The sequence below is a fragment of the Pseudophryne corroboree genome, chromosome 9 (assembly GCF_028390025.1).
Source record: "Pseudophryne corroboree isolate aPseCor3 chromosome 9, aPseCor3.hap2, whole genome shotgun sequence".
NCBI lineage: Eukaryota > Metazoa > Chordata > Amphibia > Anura > Myobatrachidae > Pseudophryne > Pseudophryne corroboree.
The window spans coordinates 226,772,209-226,792,764 of record NC_086452.1 but is presented as its reverse complement, the minus strand read 5'-3'; the positions used below and the strand labels follow the sequence as shown (position 1 = coordinate 226,792,764).

The 20,556-nt window shown below is 45.3% G+C and overlaps 1 protein-coding gene across 1 annotated transcript in view; it reads left to right on the top strand.

Annotated features, from left to right (window-relative positions):
* KIF14 (kinesin family member 14) overlaps positions 1–19,893 on the top strand; it is a 292,379-nt gene extending 272,486 nt beyond the window's left edge. Inside the window, exons 26-30 of the mRNA XM_063940137.1 lie at positions 14,740–14,898; positions 16,572–16,694; positions 17,530–17,604; positions 18,091–18,214; positions 19,231–19,893. Coding sequence (XP_063796207.1) covers positions 14,740–14,898; positions 16,572–16,694; positions 17,530–17,604; positions 18,091–18,214; positions 19,231–19,472 — 723 coding nt within the window. The 3' untranslated portion in view covers positions 19,473–19,893. The remainder of the gene's footprint in view (positions 1–14,739; positions 14,899–16,571; positions 16,695–17,529; positions 17,605–18,090; positions 18,215–19,230) is intronic.
* The last annotated feature ends 663 nt before the right edge of the window (positions 19,894–20,556 follow it).

The window sequence follows — 20,556 nt, the reverse complement described above, 5'->3', positions numbered from 1 at the left end:
CCGGATCCTAGCGGAAAAAGGGATTCCGGAGGAGGTCATTCCTACCCTGATCAAGGCTAGGAAGGATGTGACATCGAAACATTATCACCGTATATGGCGGAAATATGTTTCTTGGTGTGAGGCCAGGACTGCTCCTACGGAGGAGTTCCATTTGGGCCGTTTGCTTCACTTCCTTCAAACGGGAGTGAATTTGGGCCTAAAATTAGGGTCCATAAAGGTCCAAATTTCGGCCTTATCCATTTTCTTTCAAAGAGATTTGGCTTCTCTTCCTGAAGAACAGACTTTTGTGAAGGGCGTGCTGCATATTCAGCCTCCCTTTGTGCCTCCGGTGGTGCCTTGGGATCTTAACGTGGTATTAAGTTTCCTCAAGTCACCTTGGTTTGAACCACTCGAAACAGTGGAGTTGAAATACCTCACTTGGAAAGTGGTCATGTTGTTGGCCTTAGCTTCTGCAAGGCGTGTTTCAGAATTAGCGGCTTTATCATATAAAAGCCCATACCTAATTTTTCACGTGGATAGGGCAGAGTTGAGGACTCGCCCTCAATTTCTGCCCAAGGTGGTCTCATCTTTTCATATGAACCAACCTATTGTCGTGCCTGTGGCTACTCGGGACTTGGAGGACTCTGAATCCCTGGATGTGGTCAGGGCTTTGAAGATTTATGTGACCAGAACAGCTAGGATCAGGAAGACGGAAGCTCTGTTTGTTCTGTATGCGGCCAACAAGGTTGGCGCTCCTGCTTCAAAGCAGACTATTGCTTGCTGGATCTGTAACACGATTCAGCAGGCGCATTCTATGGCAGGATTGCCGTTACCTAAATCGGTTAAGGCCCATTTCTCTGACGTCCTAGTGGATGCTGGGAACTCCGTAAGGACCATGGGGAATAGCGGCTCCGCAGGAGACAGGGCACATCTAAAGAAAGCTTTAGGATCACCTGGTGTGCACTGGCTCCTCCCCCTATGACCCTCCTCCAAGCCTCAGTTAGATTTTCTGTGCCCGACGAGAAGGGTGCACACTAGGGGCTCTCCTGAGCTCTTTGTGAAAGTTTTAGTTTAGGTTTATTATTTTCAGTGAGACCTGCTGGCAACAGGCTCACTGCATCGAGGGACTAAGGGGAGAAGAAGCGAACTCACCTGCGTGCAGAGTGGATTGGGCTTCTTAGGCTACTGGACATTAGCTCCAGAGGGACGATCACAGGTTCAGCCTGGATGGGTCACCGGAGCCGCGCCGCCGGCCCCCTTACAGAGCCAGAAGAGCGAAGAGGTCCGGAAAAATCGGCGGCAGAAGACTTTCCTGTCTTCAGATAAAGGTAGGCGCACAGCACCGCAGCTGTGCGCCATTGCTCTCAGCACACTTCACACTCCGGTCACTGAGGGTGCAGGGCGCTGGGGGGGCAGCGCCCTGAGACGCAATAAATCGATAGAAAACCTTTTATGGCTAAAATAAATGCATCACATATAACTCCTGGGCTATATGGATGCATTTAACCCCTGCCAAAACATACAAGAAAACGGATGATAGGCTCCGCCCCTTTCTCGGCGTCCTTATCTCCTCAGCACACTGGCGCCATTTTCCCTCAAAGCTCAGTTGGAGGGAAGCTCCCTGGCTCTCCCCTGCAGTCACTACACTACAGAAAGGGGTTAAAAAAGAGAGGGGGGCACAAATTAGGCGCAGTATAAACAATACAGCAGCTATAAAGGGAAAAACACTTATATAAGGTTATCCCTGTATATATATATATAGCGCTCTGGTGTGTGCTGGCAAACTCTCCCTCTGTCTCCCCAAAGGGCTAGTGGGGTCCTGTCCTCTATCAGAGCATTCCCTGTGTGTGTGCTGTGTGTCGGTACGTTTGTGTCGACATGTATGAGGAGAAAAATGATGAGGAAACGGAGTAGAGTGTCTGTAATAGTGTTGTCACCCCCTGGGGGGTCGACACCTGAGTGGATGTACTGTTGAAATTGCGTGACAGTGTCAGCTTTGTATAAAAGACAGTGGTTGACATGAGACAGCCGGCTACTCAGCTTGTGCATGTCCAGACGTCTCATACAGGGGCTCTAAAGCGCCCGTTACCTCAGATACAGACGCCGACACGGATACTGACTCCTGTGTCGACGGTGAAGAGACGACCGTGATTTCCAATAGGGCCACACATTGCATGATTGAGGCAATGGAAAAAGTTTACACTCTTCTGATAATATAAATACCACCAAAAAAAAGGGGTATTATGTTTGGTGAGGAAAAACTTCCTGTAGTTTTCCTGAATCTGAGAAATAAAATGAGGTGTGTGATGATGCGTGGGTTTCCCCCCGATAACAATTGATAATTTCTAAAAAGTTATTGGCAGTATACCTTTTCCCGCCAGAGGTTAGGGTGCGTTGGGAAACACCCCCTAGGGGGGATAAGGCGCTCACACGCTTGTAAGAACAAGGGCTCTACCCTCTCTGGAGATGGCCGCCCTTAGGGATCCTGCTGATAGAAAGCAGGAGGGTATCCTAAAATGTATTTACACACATACTGGTGTTATACTGCGACCAGCAATCGCCTCAGCCTGGATGTGCAGTGCTGGGTTGGCGTGGTCGGATTCCCTGACTGGAAATTTGAGGTCCTAGATAAGGACAGTATATTATTGCCTATAGAGCAATTAAAAGATGCATTTCTATATATGCATGATGCACAGCGGAATATTTGCTGACTGGCATCAAGTATAAGTGCGTTGTCCAATTATACCAGTAAAGTGGTCAGGTGATGCGGATTCCAAACGGCATTTAGAAGTATTGCCTTAAAAAAAAAAAAAAAAAGGGGATGTACCCCAGGTCGCCTCTCAAAATAAGACGCCGTATTATCAGGCGCAGTCCTGGTTGGCAAGCGGACAAAAGGGTTCCTCTTTTCTGCTCGTGACAGAGGGAGAGGAAAATGGCTGCAGAGATCAGCCAGTTCCCAGGAACAGAAACCCTTTTCCGCCTCTGCCAAGCTCTCAGTATGACGCTAGGGCTTTACAAGTTCAGGCACGGTGGGGGCCCGTTCTCAATGAATTTCAGTGCGCAGTGGGCTCACTCGCAAGTAGACCCCTGGATCCTTCAGGTAATATTTCAGGGGTACAAATTGGAATTCGAGACGTATTCCCCTCGCCGTTTCCAAAAGTCTGTTTTACCGACGTCTCCCGCTGACAGGGAGGCAGTTTTGGAAGCCATTCACAAGCTGTATTCCCAGCAGGTGATAATTAAGGTACCCCTCCTGCAACAGGGAACGGGGTATTATTCCACACTATTGTGGTACCGAAGCCAGACGGCTCGGTGAGACCGATTTTAAAATCTAAAATCTTTGAACACTTACATACAGAGGTTCAAATTCAAAATTGAGTCACTCAGAGCAGTGATTGCAAACCTGGAAGAAGGGGACTACATGATGTCTCGGGACATCAAGGATGCTTACATTCATGTCAAAATTTACCCTTCTCACCAAGGGTATCTCAGGTTATGGTACAGAACTGTCACTATCAGTTCAGACGCTGCCGTAGGGATGGTCCACGGCACCCCGGGTCTTTACTGAAGTAATGACCGTAATGATGATATTCCTTCGAAGGAAGGGAATTTTAGTTATCCTTTACTTGGACGATTCCCTGATAAGGGTGAGATCCAGGGAACAGTTGGAGATCGGTGTAGCACTACCTCAGGTAGTGTTGCGGCAGCACGATTGGATTCTCAATATTCCAAAATCGCAGCTGGTTCCGACGACTTGTCTTCTGTTCCTAGGGATGATCCTGGACACAGTCCAGAAAGAAGGTGTTTCTCCCGGAGGAGAAAGCCAGGGAGTTATCCGAGCTAGTCAGGAACCTCCTAAAACCGAACCAAGTCTCAGTGCATCAATGCACAAGGGTTCTGGGTAAAAATGGTGGCTTCCTACGAAGCAATCCCATTCGGCAGATTCCACGCAAGACTTTCCAGTGGAACCTACTGGACAAATGGTCCGGGTCGCATCTTCAGATGCTTCAGCGGATAACCCTGTCACCAGGGACAAGGGTATCCCTCCTGTGGTGGTTGCAGAGTGCTCATCTTCTAGAGGGCCGCAGATTCGGCATGCGGGACTGGGTCCTGGTGGCCACGGATGCCAGCCTGCGAGGCTGGGGAGCAGTCACACAGGGAAGGAATATCCAGGGCTTATGGTCAAGCCTGGAGACATCACATAAATGTCCTGAAGCTAAGGGCCATTTACAATGCTCTAAGCTTAGCAAGACCTCTGCTTCAAGGTCAGCCGGTGTTGATCCAGTCGGACAACATTACGGCAGTCACCCACGTAAACAGACAGGGTGCCACAAGAAGCAGGAGGGCAATGGCAGAAGCTGCAAGGATTCTTCGCGGGGCGAAAAACCATGTGATAGCACTGTCAGCAGTTTTCATTCCGGGAGTGGACAACTGGGAAGCAGTTTTCCTCAGCACGACCTCCACCCGGGAGAGTAAGGACTTCACCCAGAAGTCTTCCACATGATTAAAAACCGTTGGGAAAAACTCGACAGGTATTGCGCCACGTCAAGGGACCCTCAGGCAATAGCTGTAGATGCTCTGGTAACACCGTGGGTGTACCAATCAGTGTATGGGTTCCCTCCTCTGCCTCTCATACCCAAGGTACTGAGATTGATAAGATGGAGAGGAGTAAGCACTATATTAGTGGCTCCGGATTGGCCAAGAAGGAATTGGTAACCGGAACTTCAAGAGATGCTCACGGAGGATCCGTAGCCTCTACCTCTAAGAAGGGACCTGCTCCAGCAAGGACCTTGTCTGTTCCAAGACTTACCGCGGCTGCGTTGACGGCATGGCGGTTGAACGCCGGATCCTGAAGGAAAAAGGCATTCCGGATGAAGTCATCCCTATCCTGATCAAAGCCAGGAAGGATGTAACCGCAAAACATTATCACCGCATTTGGCGAAAATATGTTGCGTGGTGCGAGGCCAGTAAGGCTCGACGGAGGAAATTCAACTGGGTCGATTCCTGCATTTCCTGCAAACAGGAGTATCTATGGGCCTGAAATTGGGGTCCATTAAGGTTCAAATTTCGGCTCTGTCAATTTTCTTCCAAAAAAGAACTAGCTTCAGTCCCTGAAATTCAGACATTTGTTAAAGGGGTACTGCATATACAGCCTCCTTTTGTGCCTTTTAGTGGCACTTTTGGGATCTCCAGGTGGTTTTTGGGTTCCAAAAGTCACATTGGTTTGACACACTTAAATCTGTGGAGTTAAAATATCTCACAGAAAAAGTGGTCATGCTGTTGGCTCTGGCCTGGGCCAGGCGCGTGTCAGAATTGGTGGCTTTATCCTGTAAAAGCCCTTATCTGATTTTCCTTTCGGACAGGGCGGAATTGAGGACTCGTCCTCAGTTTCTCCCTAAGGTGGTTTCAGCGTTCACCTGAACCAACCTATTGTGGTGCCTGCGGCTACTAGGGACTTGGAGGACTCCAAGTTGCTAGACGTTGTCAGGACCCGGAAAATATATGTTTCCAGGACGGCTGGAGTCAGGAAATCTGACTCGCTGTTTATCCTCTATGCACCCAACTAGCTGGGTGCTCCTGCTTCTAAGCAGACTATTGCTCGTTGGATTTGTAGTACAATTCAGCTTGCACATTCTGTGGCAGGCCTGCCACAGCCAAAAATCTGTAAATGCCCACTCCACAAGGAAGGTGGGCTCATCTTGGGCAGCTGCCCGAGGGGTCTCGGCTTTACAACTTTGCCGAGCAGTTACTTGGTCAGGAGCAAATACGTTTGTAAAATTCTACAAATTTGATACCCTGGCTGAGGAGGACCGGGAGTTCTCTCATTGGGGGCTGCAGAGTCATCCGCACTCTCCCGCCCGTTTGGGAGCTTTGGTATAATCCCCATGGTCCTTACGGAGTTCCCAGCATCCACTAGGACGTCAGAGAAAATAAGAATTTACTTACCGATAATTCTATTTCTCATAGTCCGTAGTGGATGCTGGGCGCCCATCCCAAGTGCGGATTGTCTGCAATACTGGTACATAATTATTGTTACCAAAAAATTCGGGTTATTGTTGTAGTGAGCCATCTTTTCGAGAGGCTTCTCTATTATCATGCTGTTAACTGGGTTCAGATCACAAGTTGTACAGTGTGATTGGTGTGGCTGGTATGAGTCTTGCCCGGGATTCAAAATCCTTCCTTATTGTGTACGCTCGTCCGGGCACAGTATCCTAACTGAGGCTTGGAGGAGGGTCATAGGGGGAGGAGCCAGTGCACACCAGGTGATCCTAAAGCTTTCTTTAGATGTGCCCTGTCTCCTGCGGAGCCGCTATTCCCCATGGTCCTTACGGAGTTCCCAGCATCCACTACGGACTACGAGAAATAGAATTATCGGTAAGTAAATTCTTATTTTCACTAGGAAGGTGGGTTCTTCTTGGGCGGCTGCCCGAGGGGTCTCGGCATTACAGCTTTGCCGAGCGGCTACTTGGTCAGGTTCCAACACTTTTGTGAAGTTCTATAAGTTTGATACCCTGGTTGAGGAGGACCTTGTGTTTGCTCAATCGGTGCTGCAGAGTCATCCGCACTCTACCGCCCGTTTGGGAGCTTTGGTATAATCCCCACGGTCCTTACGGAGTCCCCAGCATCCACTAGGACGTTAGAGAAAATAAGATTTTACTTACCGCTAAATCTATTTCTCGTAGTCCGTAGTGGATGCTGGGCGCCCGTCCCAAGTGCGGACTTCTTCTGCAAGACTTGTATATAGTTATTGCTTCAATAAGGGTTATATTATAGTTGGTCGGTCTTGAACCGAGGCTATGTTAATTGTTCATACTGTTAACTGGGTAGTTTATCACAAGTTATACGGTGTGATTGGTGTGGCTGGTATGAATCTCGCCCTTAGATTACAAAAATCCTTTCCTCGTACTGTTCATATCCTCTGGGCACAGTTTCTCTAACTGAGGTCTAGAGGAGGGACATAGAGGGAGGAGCCAGTGCACACCCAGAATCCAAAGCTTTCTTAAAGTGCCCTATCTCTTGCGGAGCCCGTCTATTCCCCATGGTCCTTACGGAGTCCCCAGCATCCACTACGGACTACGAGAAATAGATTTACCGGTAAGTAAAATCTTATTTTTATCTCTTGTGTAGATATAAGTAGACTACATCTATGTTACAGTCGCACCATACCTTGTCTGTTTATTCTACAGCTTTCTGTATTTTGTCTGTCTATATTATCGTACTGTGTAAGTCCAATTTTTTACATTGTGCAATGCCTAACAAAAAGGGCAGCAAATCAGCAGAAGCCCCTGCAACATGCAGAGTGTGCTCCGCAGGTTTGACAGAGGAGGAAGCATTACATGATGGTCTCTTTGTACAGTTTGTCATACACCTCCCAGTCAGTCCGCAGCTCCTGCCTCTGGTCAGGAGCCACCATGGGCAGCATTTTACTGCCATGCTGGGTACTCTGGTGGAACGCCTATGAGGCCGCCTGTGGCACTACCCCGCCTTAGGTGGAAAATTTGTCTAAGCAACTGCAACAGCTTAATCAGTCCCTGGTTAGGGAGAAAACTCCCTCAGGTCACACATGTGTGCCCTGGTCTCTCTAAGGGAACTGATTCTCCTCTCATCTCATGTCTCATCTGAAGAGGAGGGGGGAGCATACTGTCCTGTCCGACACTGATTCCTGTGCTGCAGATGAGGAAGCTCCTTTATCAATAGATGTCCCTTCCTTGGTGATTGCTCTTAAGCATATCCTCCAAATCACTGATGAGGAGGATTCCACTGCTGTGGCAAAGAAAACTGACAAATTTAAATAGCAGAAGGTGGTTAAAACTGTATTACCCCATTCTAATCATTTAGGGGACATCAGACTGGAATTCTGGTCTAATCCAGGGAAGAAATTCCCTATTTCCAAAAGGGCTTTGGCTTGTTATCCTTTCCCTGCAGAGATGTGTACCAAATGCGGGAATCTGCCATCGGTGAATTCTCATGTCACCTGCCTCGTGGTGTCATCCACTCTGTCTGTCACCTCACTGAGGGAGCCGACAGCTAAGCGTATTGAGGGATGCCCAAAATCTATATACTCCGTTACAGGGGATGTTCGTAGACCCACTATAGCTGCCTATTGGGCTGCAAAAGGTATCGAGGCATGAGCTCAGGCGTTAGAGGAGGAGCTACCCGAGGATTTCTCTGAAAATGCCAGACAATACCTGTCTCATATATTACCATTGCTTCTTATTGCATTCAAGAAGGGTCCTCTGAGGCGGCAGTGTTGGCAGTCAAGTCGTCTGGTACGTCTGTCCTGGCGTGCTGCATTCTGTGGTTGAGTTCGTAGAAAGTTGACATGGATTCCAAGAAGACTTTGGAAATCCTCCCCTTCACTGGGGACATTTTGTTTGGGGAAGACCTCAATAAAATTGTGTCTGAACTAGCAGCTGCAAAGACAGCTTTTCTCCCAACTACTAATCCTTCTCAGAAGGCAAAAAGTACCACTTTTCGCTCCTTTCGGCCTCAAGGGAAAGCAAAAGGTCAGTCATACCCTAGACAGTCTTGCGTTTCCACAACCTCCAAGGCGAAGCAGCCCGCCAGCCGGCTGCAATGCATGACAAGCTTGCTGCATGATGTGGTGGGCCTCCCCCTGGGGAACTCCAGGGTGGGAGGCCGACTTCTGCAGTTTGCCCAGGTCTGGGTCACGACCCTTTCAGATGCTTGGGTGCTGGACGTTCTTTCTCACGGGTACACTGTCTCATTCAATAGACGTCCCCCTCACCACTTCTGTGCAACGGCCCTCCCATCGGACTTTTTGAAAGCGCAATCCCTGCAAACTTGTAAACTCCCTCCTGAGTACTGGAGTGGTAGTGCCAGTTCCTCTGTCCCAGAGGGGCAGAGCTTACTACTCGACTCTGTTTCTGGTTCCAAAACCCAATGGGTCATACCGGCCTATTCTCAACCTCAAGTCTTTGAACATGTTTGTGAGAGTATCCAAGTCTCGTATGGAAACACTGCGCTCAATAGTTCTGGCTATGGAACCCGGAGACTGTATGGTATCCCTGGATATACAGGATTCATATCTGCATATTCCTATTGCCATCTAGCATCAGCAGTTCCTGCGGTTTGGTATTGGCGATCTTCATTATCAATTCCAGGTGCTGCCGTTTGGACTGGTTACGGCTCCTCAGATCTTCACCAAGGTCATGGCCATTATGACTGCTCACCGCCATCGCCAGGAAATCGGAATCCTCCCATATCTGGATGATCTCCTGATTCTGGCAAGTTCACACACAGTCCTCCCTCAGTTATCTCCAATTGACGGTAATTTTACTGCAAGCCCACAGGTGGCTGATAAATTGGAAAAAGTCTTAGCTGGTCCCAGCTCGGAGCATGGTGCACCTAGGGGCACTCCCGGATACACACAGTCAAAGTTTGTTCCTGTCTCCAGACAAGGTCCTCAAACTTAAGGATAGGATAAGGCACTTCGTTTGTCACCCAAGAGTGACGATACACTCAGCGATGCAAGTCCTTGGCCTGATGATGTCCTCCTTCAACATAATAGAGTGCGCTCAATTTCATTCCCGCCCTCTGCAATGGTTTATCCTTTCCAAGTGGGATGGCTTGCTTCATCAGATCAGATCTCAAATGTCTCGTTGACTCCGGAGGTTCGTCTGTCGCTGCCCTGGTGGCCCCAGGACCAGCAATTGATCAGAGGCCATCCCTTCTGGATCCCCAACTGGGTCCTACTGACAACGAACGCCAGTCTTTGGGGTTGGGAGCAGTGTTGGTGCAACACTCGTTTCAGGGTCGTTAGACCAAGGAAAAATCTCTTCTTCCAATCAGTATTCTGGAGGTGAGAGCAGTATTCAGTGCACTGTCTCTCTCCCTGCCTCTGGTAGGGATCAGGCCTGTTTAAGTCCCTGTGGTGGCGACAACAATCACAAGGTACCAGTCTTCAGATCACGAACCAGGGATTCTCAGGCAGCGTGCGTGGATGCGTTGGCAGTTCGGTGGAACTTTCACCTGCCATACATATTCCTTCCGGTGTCACTCCTGCCCAGGGTACTTCAGAAGTTCAAACATGAAGGGATGGATACTGATTCTGATCACTCCAGCGTGGCCCAGACTTCACTGGTTCTCAGACCTACAGCACCTCTCAGCAGAGCGTCCCCTTCTACTTCCTCAGTGTCAAGATCTCCTACGGCAGGGCCCCTGTCTCTACCCAGACTTGGCCAGACTAGCTTTGACGGTGACGGCGTGGTTCTTGAAGCATCACTTCTAAGGAACAAAGGGTTCTCTGAGGCTGTTATTCAGACTATGTTGAAGGCCCGCAAACCGGCCTCTGCCCGGATTTATTACATGGTTTGGCATTCTTACTTCACCTGTTGTGCTGATAAGAAGTATGATGCCTAAAGGTTCAGAACTTCCAGAATCCTGGCTTTTCTGCAACGAGGCTTGGACTTCGGTATTCGTCTTGCCTCCCTAAAGGTTCACATATCTGCCTTGTTGGTGTGGTTTCAACGCAAGATTGCCTCTATACCTGATGTTCGCACGTTCATTCAGGGTGTTGTTTGTATTCAGCCTCCCTATGTCCCCCCCCGCCCCCCAGTGGCTCCATGGCACCTATCTATTGTAGTGAAAGCCCTTCAAGAGTCTCCCTTCGGACCTCTTGAATCGGTGGACCTCAAATGCCTCACTACCAAGTTCCTGTTCTTGCTGGCTGTTGCCACTGCAAGAAGAGTCTCAGACTTAGGCACTCTGTCCTGTAGTCTGCCCTTTCTGATTTTCCACAGTGACAGGGCGGTTGTCAGAACTCGGCAGGGTTACATACCGAAGGTGATGTCATCATTTCACCTTAACCAAGAGATTGTGGTCCCTGCCTTTATCTCTTTTGACTTGTTGACTAAACATCGTTCTTTAGATGTGGTTAGGGCTCTCCGTGTCCATGTGGACAGGACTGCCTCTATTAGACGGTCTGATGCCCTCTTTGTCCTGTTTGGTTTCCACAAACGTGGTTGGCCTGCAAATTAGCAAACCTTGGCCAGATGGATTACAACTTCCAGTTCCTGCTGCGATTAAGAGCCATTCTACACTGTCTGTTGGACCTTCTTGGGTGGCCCGCCGTGGCGCTTCCGCAGAACAATTGTGCAAAACGGCTGCGTGGTCCTCTGAACACGTTTCTTAGGTTCTATGCCTTTAATACCTTTGCCTCCAAGGATGCTTCCTTTGGACGCTGGATTTTCATATCCACTGAGGCGCGTCCCCTCCGTTGAGAACTGCTTTATGACATCCCCGATGTTTCCCTGCTACAGAAAAGGAGAGTTATGATAGACTTACCATTGTTGACTCTTTCTGCGAAGTACATAGGGTTCCACAGGGCGCCCACCCTGACGCACCTAGCTTCTTTGGGTTTGTATGGCTTTAGCCACTGGTACCTTCTCCTGTCGTGAGAATGTGTTCTTATGTGACTGACATCTTCTATCTTGCCTGCTTCCTGCATTGGAGTGGTTAACAAAACTGAGCTCACAGTGCCTGGAGTTGGGGTTATAGAGGAGGTCCCCGAAGCATCCTGGGACAGCTAAAGCTTTACCTGTTGGTGCCTCTGGATCTAAATCCACCCTACACCATGATGTTTCCCTGTGGAACCCTATGTACTTCGCAGAAAGAGCGTTAACAATGGTAAGTTTACCATAACGCTCCTTATTATATTTGTTATTATTTATCAGAATCATAATTTATACAAATAAACTATATAGACAGACCATTAGTGCCCTGTTAGGATGCATAGTACCTATAAATTATATGTTAACAGTGGGAAAAACGAACCAAGAAAAACACAATGTGTGACAGGTGGTGTGATGAGGCAGAGCATTTCCTGTCAGACTAACGTTTCTGCCAGAGTTTTGACTGTATAAAGTATATGAAAAATACAAAGAATTTGTTTCAATATCTTGTTTGCATTATTCTAATCATCAAAAGCTCTGGAGTATAAAGTCTGGCAGGTGAGGCAGTACCTCCTTTGCTTATGTTTTCCGCTCATCTCTGATCAAACCTCCAAACCTCACCAAATTTCCAGAAGTTTATACTGCTGCACCTGTGTATAATGCCCAGACGTACCCTTTGGCTCTTATATTGGGGGTAATTCTGAGTTGATCGCAGCAGCAAGTTTGTTAGCAATTGGGCAAAACCATGTGCACTGCAGGTGTGGCAGATAAAACATTTGCAGAGAGTTAGATTTGGGTGGATTATATTGTTTCTGTGCAGGGTAAATACTGGCTGCTTTATTTTTACACTGCAATTTAGATTTCAGTTTGAATACACCCCACCCAAATTTAACTCTCTATGCACATGTTATATCTGCCCCTCCTGCAGTGCACATGGTTTTGCCCAATTGTTAACAAATTTGCTGCTGTGATCAACTCAGAATTAGGCCCATTGTGTGTAACTCTGGCTCTGGTGCTAGTTAGTGCCTCCTGAGCAGTTTAGCTCACCGCACGTCCCTTGGTTAGAGGGAGGTGCAAATATTAATCCGCTAACCAATTTATGTATATTTGAAGAAATTGTCATGTGTTTGTCAGTTACCTTTATAATATATTCAAGTTTAAGTATTTGGCTGACAAAATATCCACATTGGGTTATTACTGTGGGATTGTAAGCATTTCATTTAGGTGCAATTCTTTGGTAACAACAGAAGGCTGTACATGGTTATAGTTTAAATGTAACCAATTCCTCCCAGTGGCCTAAAGTAGAGCTATTGTTGTTTCTTGTCCGCTGGCATATAAGAACGCTGGTGTGTGTGTGTGTGTGTCTTGGAGAAATGTTCATCTATTGTGCGTGCAAGTATGGCTTAGTTATTTGCATATCCCCCTGAAACTATTGGAAAAGTTTTACAATGTCCTAACTTTGTAAGTGAAATAAATACTATACTATACCATGCAATATTCATATGGGCAGTATTATGTTAATATCCCGCACTGAACATACAATGATGTTATATTGTAATGGTAACAAACCAAATTCGAAACCAGCTAAACATTATATTGGGTTTAGATTAAATTTGGGTTTAGATTCAAAAATTTGGGTTTAGATTCAAAAAGCTGGAGGTGCTCCCGCAATCATAGACAAAACATAGTGAAAAAGTATTTGTTGGAAAGAACCAACAAAAGAAATTGATTGCTTTTATGGAGCACTCTTTTAAGATAATTTGTGATTAATTTGATATGCTTGTCATAATGTAAAACGTAACCTATAATATGCTTCCATATAATAAGTGGGGTAATTAAGTAACAATATTTATGTATACGCACCACTCAATAAGTGCATTCACTGTATTGCACCCTCTATCAACTATAAGTATCAATACCCTTTATTAAAACAATTAATTGTATGTGGTGAGTTTATTAATAAACTTTATTTCTGTACTTCAGACATCCGAGTGAGTCCTTTTTTTAAATAATAGCACCAAATAATCAATTGAGTCAATTATCTCGGACGTCTATAAAAGTACCATTTAGAGTAGTAACAACAAATTGTTAATTAAATCAAATACTAGCGAATCGTAGCCATTAAGTGATGATAACTGCAGCTGGTATTGGAAATCCTTGCATACCATAGCATCACTATATGCTCATAGCCGTTGTAATATGACTCATGCTGAGCTTTCCACTGAATAGAATTGTAGCACTGAGAACATGTATCAAAGATGATTCATACCCTTAGCTTGTATCCACATGTAACATCTCTTATGACACAAAACAAGCTGCCTTCAGCAAAAGGATGTGTGTGATTATATATAGCATCCTTTCTGGTAAATTAGCAGCAGATCCAAGACCATATAGGAATAAAGATTTTCCAAGGGTGCTATATTTCTTAAAATATATTAGCACTGATATGTACTTAATCGTGGGATCTCACATCAATATAATTCAGCACTGCACCTTCTTATACACATGATTTTTTAGATCTAACATTTTTGACAATAGACTTAACATTCATTCATGTCAAATAGAGAGTGTAGCTGATGTTAAGAATCTTTACATATCAAAATGTTGATGTATATTCACGTCACATTCATTACTGTTGTAATAATTATAGTGTGACACATGCAAGGGTTTCCACGAAGTGAATTTGTCTCAATATCAATGTATCCCTGCATTTCATACCCTCAGCGTGTATCCAATTGCAGTGTCACTATAACACTTGGTGAACTGCCTTTAGTAAGGGGGTGCACCTGATGGTATAAAAAGCATTCCACTTAACACATTAGCCACGGTCAGACTGTCTTCAGAACACATCAGCAGGATTATATTTATCGTGATGAGCAATATAACCACAGCACATAATACTGAGAGTACAAGAATAAATGATGTCCAAAAAGGGGATGCGGTCAACATCCCGCTGGACGGGATCCCGGCGGTCGAAATACCGACACCGGAATCCCGACCGCCACAATCCCGACATATTCTCCCTCCGTGGGTGTCCACGACACCCATAGAGGGAGAATATAATAGTGTGCCCGCAGCGTGGCGAGCGAAGCGAGCCCGCAAGGGGCTGCGTTCCGCTAGCCACCCCTGTCGGGATTGTGTGGTCGGGATTCCGGCGTCGGTATTTCGACCGCCGGGATCCCGTCCAGCGGGATTGCGTACTGATCCCCCAAAAAGAAGTGTCTCAGATCTCACTGTGTATGTTTATTCTAACTACAATTAGCAACATTATTCCAGCTTGTGGGGTAATCTCCTTAATATATACAACTGAATAATATTTGTACGGTCTGCTTTAAATTCTGATTAGGGCTGCTGCTCTGATATATTGGCCATGGTTACAGAGGCAAAAGGAAAAGCCAATCACCTAGTTGAGCAGATACTACAAAGCATTGGAAACCTGGCTGCACTGACTGCCATTGATTTGCATCTTCCAGAGGAGGAAAGAACAGAGGAACATGGTCTCCAGGTATAAAATCCACTGATGTAAAATGCCCGATGTTTTGTAATAAACTATATGCCTGTAAAATAGGATTTACTGCAGATGAGTCCTCCTCTATATGGGGTCACAGGAGTATGGTGAATTGCATGCATGGCTTTGCAGATAACTGCCCATTCTGCAAGGACTGTTGGTGCATCATGAGCAAGCAGACATGGAGCAGTTATATAATGCGTCTACCGCTTCATCTCAGCACATGGTCAGGTTTATGCTTCTGCATCTCAGGATGTCTGTTGGCAGAGCCGCAACTAGACATTTTGGTACCCTGTGCCAGAAAGAATTGGCGTGCCCCCCCCCCCCCTCTCCCCACTACCTTTTTAAAATAGGGACTGCAAGCGCCAAAGATATAGGGGCTTGGCTTCACAGGGAAGGGGTGTGGTTACATAATAGTGCCAATTCACATTAAACCGCACAGTAGTAGTAGTGTCCGTCATTCAAATTACACCGCTCAGTAAGAGCACCTTATACACGTTGTGGCACAGTAAGTGTCCCTTATACACGTTGTGGCACAGTAAGTGTCCCTTATACAGTTGCAGCACTGCAAGAGCCCCTTATACATTATTCCAGGTAGAGCCTCTACACCCCTTGCATGTATTCACTGCCGCCAGCGGATCAGACGCAGCTCCTGCTTCCTACCACCCACCTCCAACCTGGAAGTCCCGTACAACGCAGTGCTGGCCACAGAACTCACCAGCGCTGCCTACAGTAGACAGTGCTGCAACATAAATAGGATGGCCAATCGGGTTCACAATACACGACACACGATGAGCTCTCAGCTAAAGTGCACTGTGTACAAAGCACACTTCGCACACACACGTAATTACGGCCCTGTCTGTTGGTAGATTCTAAAACACGTTGCACCTCAGAGGTGACCTTCCTTCTCTAGTAGTTGTGTTAGGGAACATTTGTACTACTCCCCCCATCCCCCTACACACACACACACACACACACTCTCTCTCTCTCTCTCTCTCTCTCTCTCTCTCTCTCTCTCTCTCTCTCTCTCTCTCTCTCATTGATCTTTCAGTTGGTTGCCATTTGGGGATACAAGAATTATCTACATCCAGCACCTTTTAAAACACCTTTGATTACTGAGGTCGGTGGTTCTCAAACTCTGTCCTCATGTCACCCTAAAGCAGGGGTGGGGATCCTGCGGCCCTTCAGCTGTTGTTGAACTGCACATCCCAGCATGCCCTGCAACAGTTTTAGCATGGCCAAATAGCAAAACTGTCGCTGGGCATGCTGGAATGTGTAGTTCAACAACAGCTGGAGGACCAAAAGTTCCCCATACCTCTCCTAAAGCATCAGGTTTTAAGGATATTCACGATTGAACACGGGTCAATGAATCAGTACCTCAGTCATTTTGATTTAACCATCTCTGCTCAGCCATGGATATTCTTAACACGTGGACAGTTGGGGTGCCTTTAGGACTGTGTTTTGGAACTACTGAGTTAGGTGGTTCTGTCCTTTATTCTATGAGCTTGGTCAATTACAACCGTACCATGATGGCTAGCATATTAGTTGTGAACGATAGATATCAGTAAAGGCTAGCTTATGTATTGATGTTTTTGCTTTTTGTTATATACATTGTCGTGCTGTTTCGCTTCAAACCTCTGTTTCTGAAGTGTGACCTTACTCTATTCCAGAAGTCTATCACTGACATACTGTACAGTGGGATGCTTTTTGGATTAGAAAGCCTCATTGACTGTGGATTGAAGGCTTCAGATGGGATGCAGACAGATATTCAGAGATGCTGTGTTCATGAAGAGGTGAATATAAAGAACTGAGTCACTGGATGTTTTTAAATCTAACCTGATAAATACAAAAAAAAAAAAATGGAGGAACTTCTATAACAAGAACAAGGATTACTTTCTTTCTCTATGACTTGTGGTACAGTAGCTTTTTGACTCAGAATATTATCTAGAATCACAGGTGAGGTATTAACACTTCTGTTGGTTCTTTACATCGCACTAAAATATCTCTATCTAGGTCTCAGTGTGGATTCTTCTACTCCTGCCTTTTGGAACCTCTATTAAGCCTGCTACTGCATATTTTGGTGTTGCTATCTGTGTTCTTGAAGTCCTGTTTATTACTACGAAGACGTTCTGCAGTCAAATATGTACAGATGCGTCCTTCCTGTTAAGAGTCGTGGCGCGCACAGCGCCTGAGAGCCGCCAGCTCCCATGCGACTTAGCCAGCGCTGAGCATCTGTTTTTCTTCCCATGATTAAAATGATATGCATAGCAATGTGAATCAGAAAGCCGCATGAAAAGGATGCTCTGTGTTCGTAAACCTGCTCAGGACTAGGCGACTAGAAGGGCCGTTTAACGTGACTATGGCAACGACGACTCAGGACACCTCTGTATATTGTGGCAAGCTTTATAAGGGATGTGATCGAGATCATTTTTATGGGAAGTGTGTTCCTGCAAGAAAATAAATTCTTTCACTCTGTTCCTATCAGCATTGCTATTGCTAAACTATGCCTCTTCTCATATGTATCTTCCTTTCTACTGTGTTGTGAACTGAATCGTCCATGTGTAGATAATGCGGTAATGCCCTCTAACCATGACTGCAATTGATCTTTCTCTCCTGTGGTCTTTCTAGGTTCTTCTAGACCTCAAGAAGAGTTCTAACTCTTTAGCTTCCTTCATCCAGAGCAGTCTAATAAGTTGTAAGAAGGTATAATTTCATTCTAGATTTCCTTTATGTTTGCAGTATATTTGATCCATTTGCATTAATATTAAAGTTACTGTTCTGGTAAAGTTGGTGCTGGCTTTATGATGAGTTACGGCATTTAGAACACAGCAGTGACTTCTGTGTAAGACAGAGGTTCTCAAACGTGGTCCTCAAGGCACCCCAACATTACAGTTAATCCATGCTTGGCTACAGGTGACTTAATTAGTACCTCAGTCAATTTAATTTAACCATCTGTGCTGAGCCTTGGATATACTTAAAACCTGGACCGTTGGGGTGCCTTGAGGACCGCGTTTGAGAACCTTTAGTGTTAGAAACCAATCCACTGTGGCTAAAATAATTTTATAAATCATCATGTCTCGTAATGGGTTCTTTCATTGCATCTAACGTAATAATATTCTACAGGATGTCCCTATTTTGTACTGATGATGCTCCAGCATTTCTGAAATTCCTTTTTCTAAATCTTCTCAGCTAAACCTGGACATGCTGATCCGAGACTCTGATGTTAGTGTTAGGCACTCCCTATATACAGGGCTGTGGAATCTGAAAAACGGTGTGGATTTACTGCGGAACACAGTCATTTCACTGCTGAAAGGTAACATTTATGGAGAGACGGTGGATGATAGATATTACACCTGTCAGGTCAGGAATGCTTTCTACCTATTGTATGTTTGTATAATTCTACATTCTATTCTGTGCTCAGTTGCAATAATTGTGCAACAATTCAAAGTGTAGCCTAACAGATATTTCCCAACTCTCTTCATATACAACCAACGCCCAAAGTACTGTAAATTGATTTGTTGGGTAATTACACTGAGTTTTTGATGATTCAGCTGTGCTAGAGAGAAGCAAGGGGAACTCAATTGGACAGTGACTGCACAAGTGGTGAAATCATTGCCTAAACTATTATTCTACCAGTCACAATTATAGTCTCATGTATCCAGATGCTGATCAAGATGTCCAGGCAGCTGTAATCGCATGAAACAACCTGACTACCAGAACCATACAATTTGCATTCACAGCAATGATACAATAGAGCACTGGTTCTCAAACTCTGTCCTCAGGACCCCACACAGTTCACACTTTCCAGGTCATCTAGATGGGCACATGTGTCTGATCAACTGTCGCATTTCAAAAATCTACAGGTGACCTGGAAAACATGTACTGTATGGGGTCCCGAGGACAGAGTTTGAGAACCACTGCAATAGAAGAAACACAAAGCAGCACAGAATTCTTATGCTAAATCTGAAGCATATAACATTTATATTCCTTGTACTTTCTGCTAGAATGGGATGTAGCCAAACTTTTATCAAATGTTTTAGTTCTATAAATAAGGAAGTAGGATATTGGAAATGAGGAACATTTACTGGACTGTAGTCTGTCTTTACTCCTAAGGAAGAAACACATAGTACCTGCAGCTATGCTTTGTGCCTGAGCACTGTAGTAATACCACCCTCCTGCCACATAGGGAAATAAGAAGTACTCCTACACTATGCTTATGTAATAATGACCCTAATATTTTTCTTGCTTTTCGGTTTGCTAAATTACCTCTTAAAGTAAAAATATTTGGAGTCTAATTTTTTTTTTTCTCTTCAATTTCCTCTTTTACAGGCTCAGACACAGACGCCTCACACATTCTCTCCTCACTGAATGACATTAATTCATCTGCAAGTGAAATAAACAAAAGCTTTCTCGCATTGTCATTGCAAGTGATCAGCCTGACAGAGCTTAGAGTCTTGTCAGAAGCTCTCTCAGGTGCCCTTCACAAGAGAGACTGTGACCAGCCTTCTGTACGCTCGTCAGATGCACTCACTTCCTGCGTGTTCTCCCCAAGCAGCATACAATGGGTGTAACACTCATTTACTATGTATAATAATAAGCATTATAAACGTAATACGGTTTTACAGAAATTTGCACTGCATGCTTGCTTCATCTGTATAGAGATAACCTTTTTGTATAGCTCTTGTGTATATATGTGTTTGTTTGTTTGTTTGTTTGTTTTTGTTTTTTTTTTTTTTTTTTCATTTTTGAACCATAAAGTCATATTTATAGAACATAAGATTGACAAGAATCCCTGCTATATGTGGATATCTGAATTCTAATGACCTTTCTTGGTGTATATGTATGTGCTCTGCCAGCACAGAGAGGGAATAAAATACTGTACATGTGTAAATAATGTAACTGCTCTTCACATGTTGCCTACTGCGCTCTTTATTTATACTGTGATAACGCCTATGGGAAATAAGAAGAAAAAAAATAAAGCATTAAAACCTCTTTGTTGTGCGCTACTGTTGGTGTAATCTGCAATAGTACTCTTTGGTTCATAGTAAAGATTCAGCCATCATGATTTTACCTAGAGCATGAGCCTCTTTCTGGTTTCAGTCAATGTTTTACATAAGGTACAGAACTTGTGGCTAGTGGAACAGATCTAGTTGGCTGTGATTGTTTTGCCATGCCAGACGGGCTCTTGGACTTTGACATTTGCAATAAGGCCTTATTGGTCCCACAAAGGGGTCACACTTTACCTTTGTGAAAAAACACCAGCATGAAGTGATAGGAAATCTAAGAGCAGGTTAAGTCCTCAGTGGCTAGTCATATGGAGTTTACTGTAGCAACAGACAATATTGATTTGTTCTTTTTTTTGTGCTTACCACTCTCATAGGTGTTGGGTTTAGCCATGTATATCTGTTAAACCTGACCAAACTAATGGCCGTGACGTGAAAAGTACAGTTTCAGAGCTCAAGTGGGTTCCCTTTCACTAATTTCAGCTAGGAGACGTGGGGGGGGGGGGGGGGGGGGGTGAACGTAAATAACAGTGCTGGCAGCCAATTGAGCCTGAGCGGAGCAACAATTAAATAGCTCCATTAAGCAGCTTCTACTGGCATTAATACATTTGATTACCGCCCATAGTTTAAGTTGCATACTGCTTATTGCCCA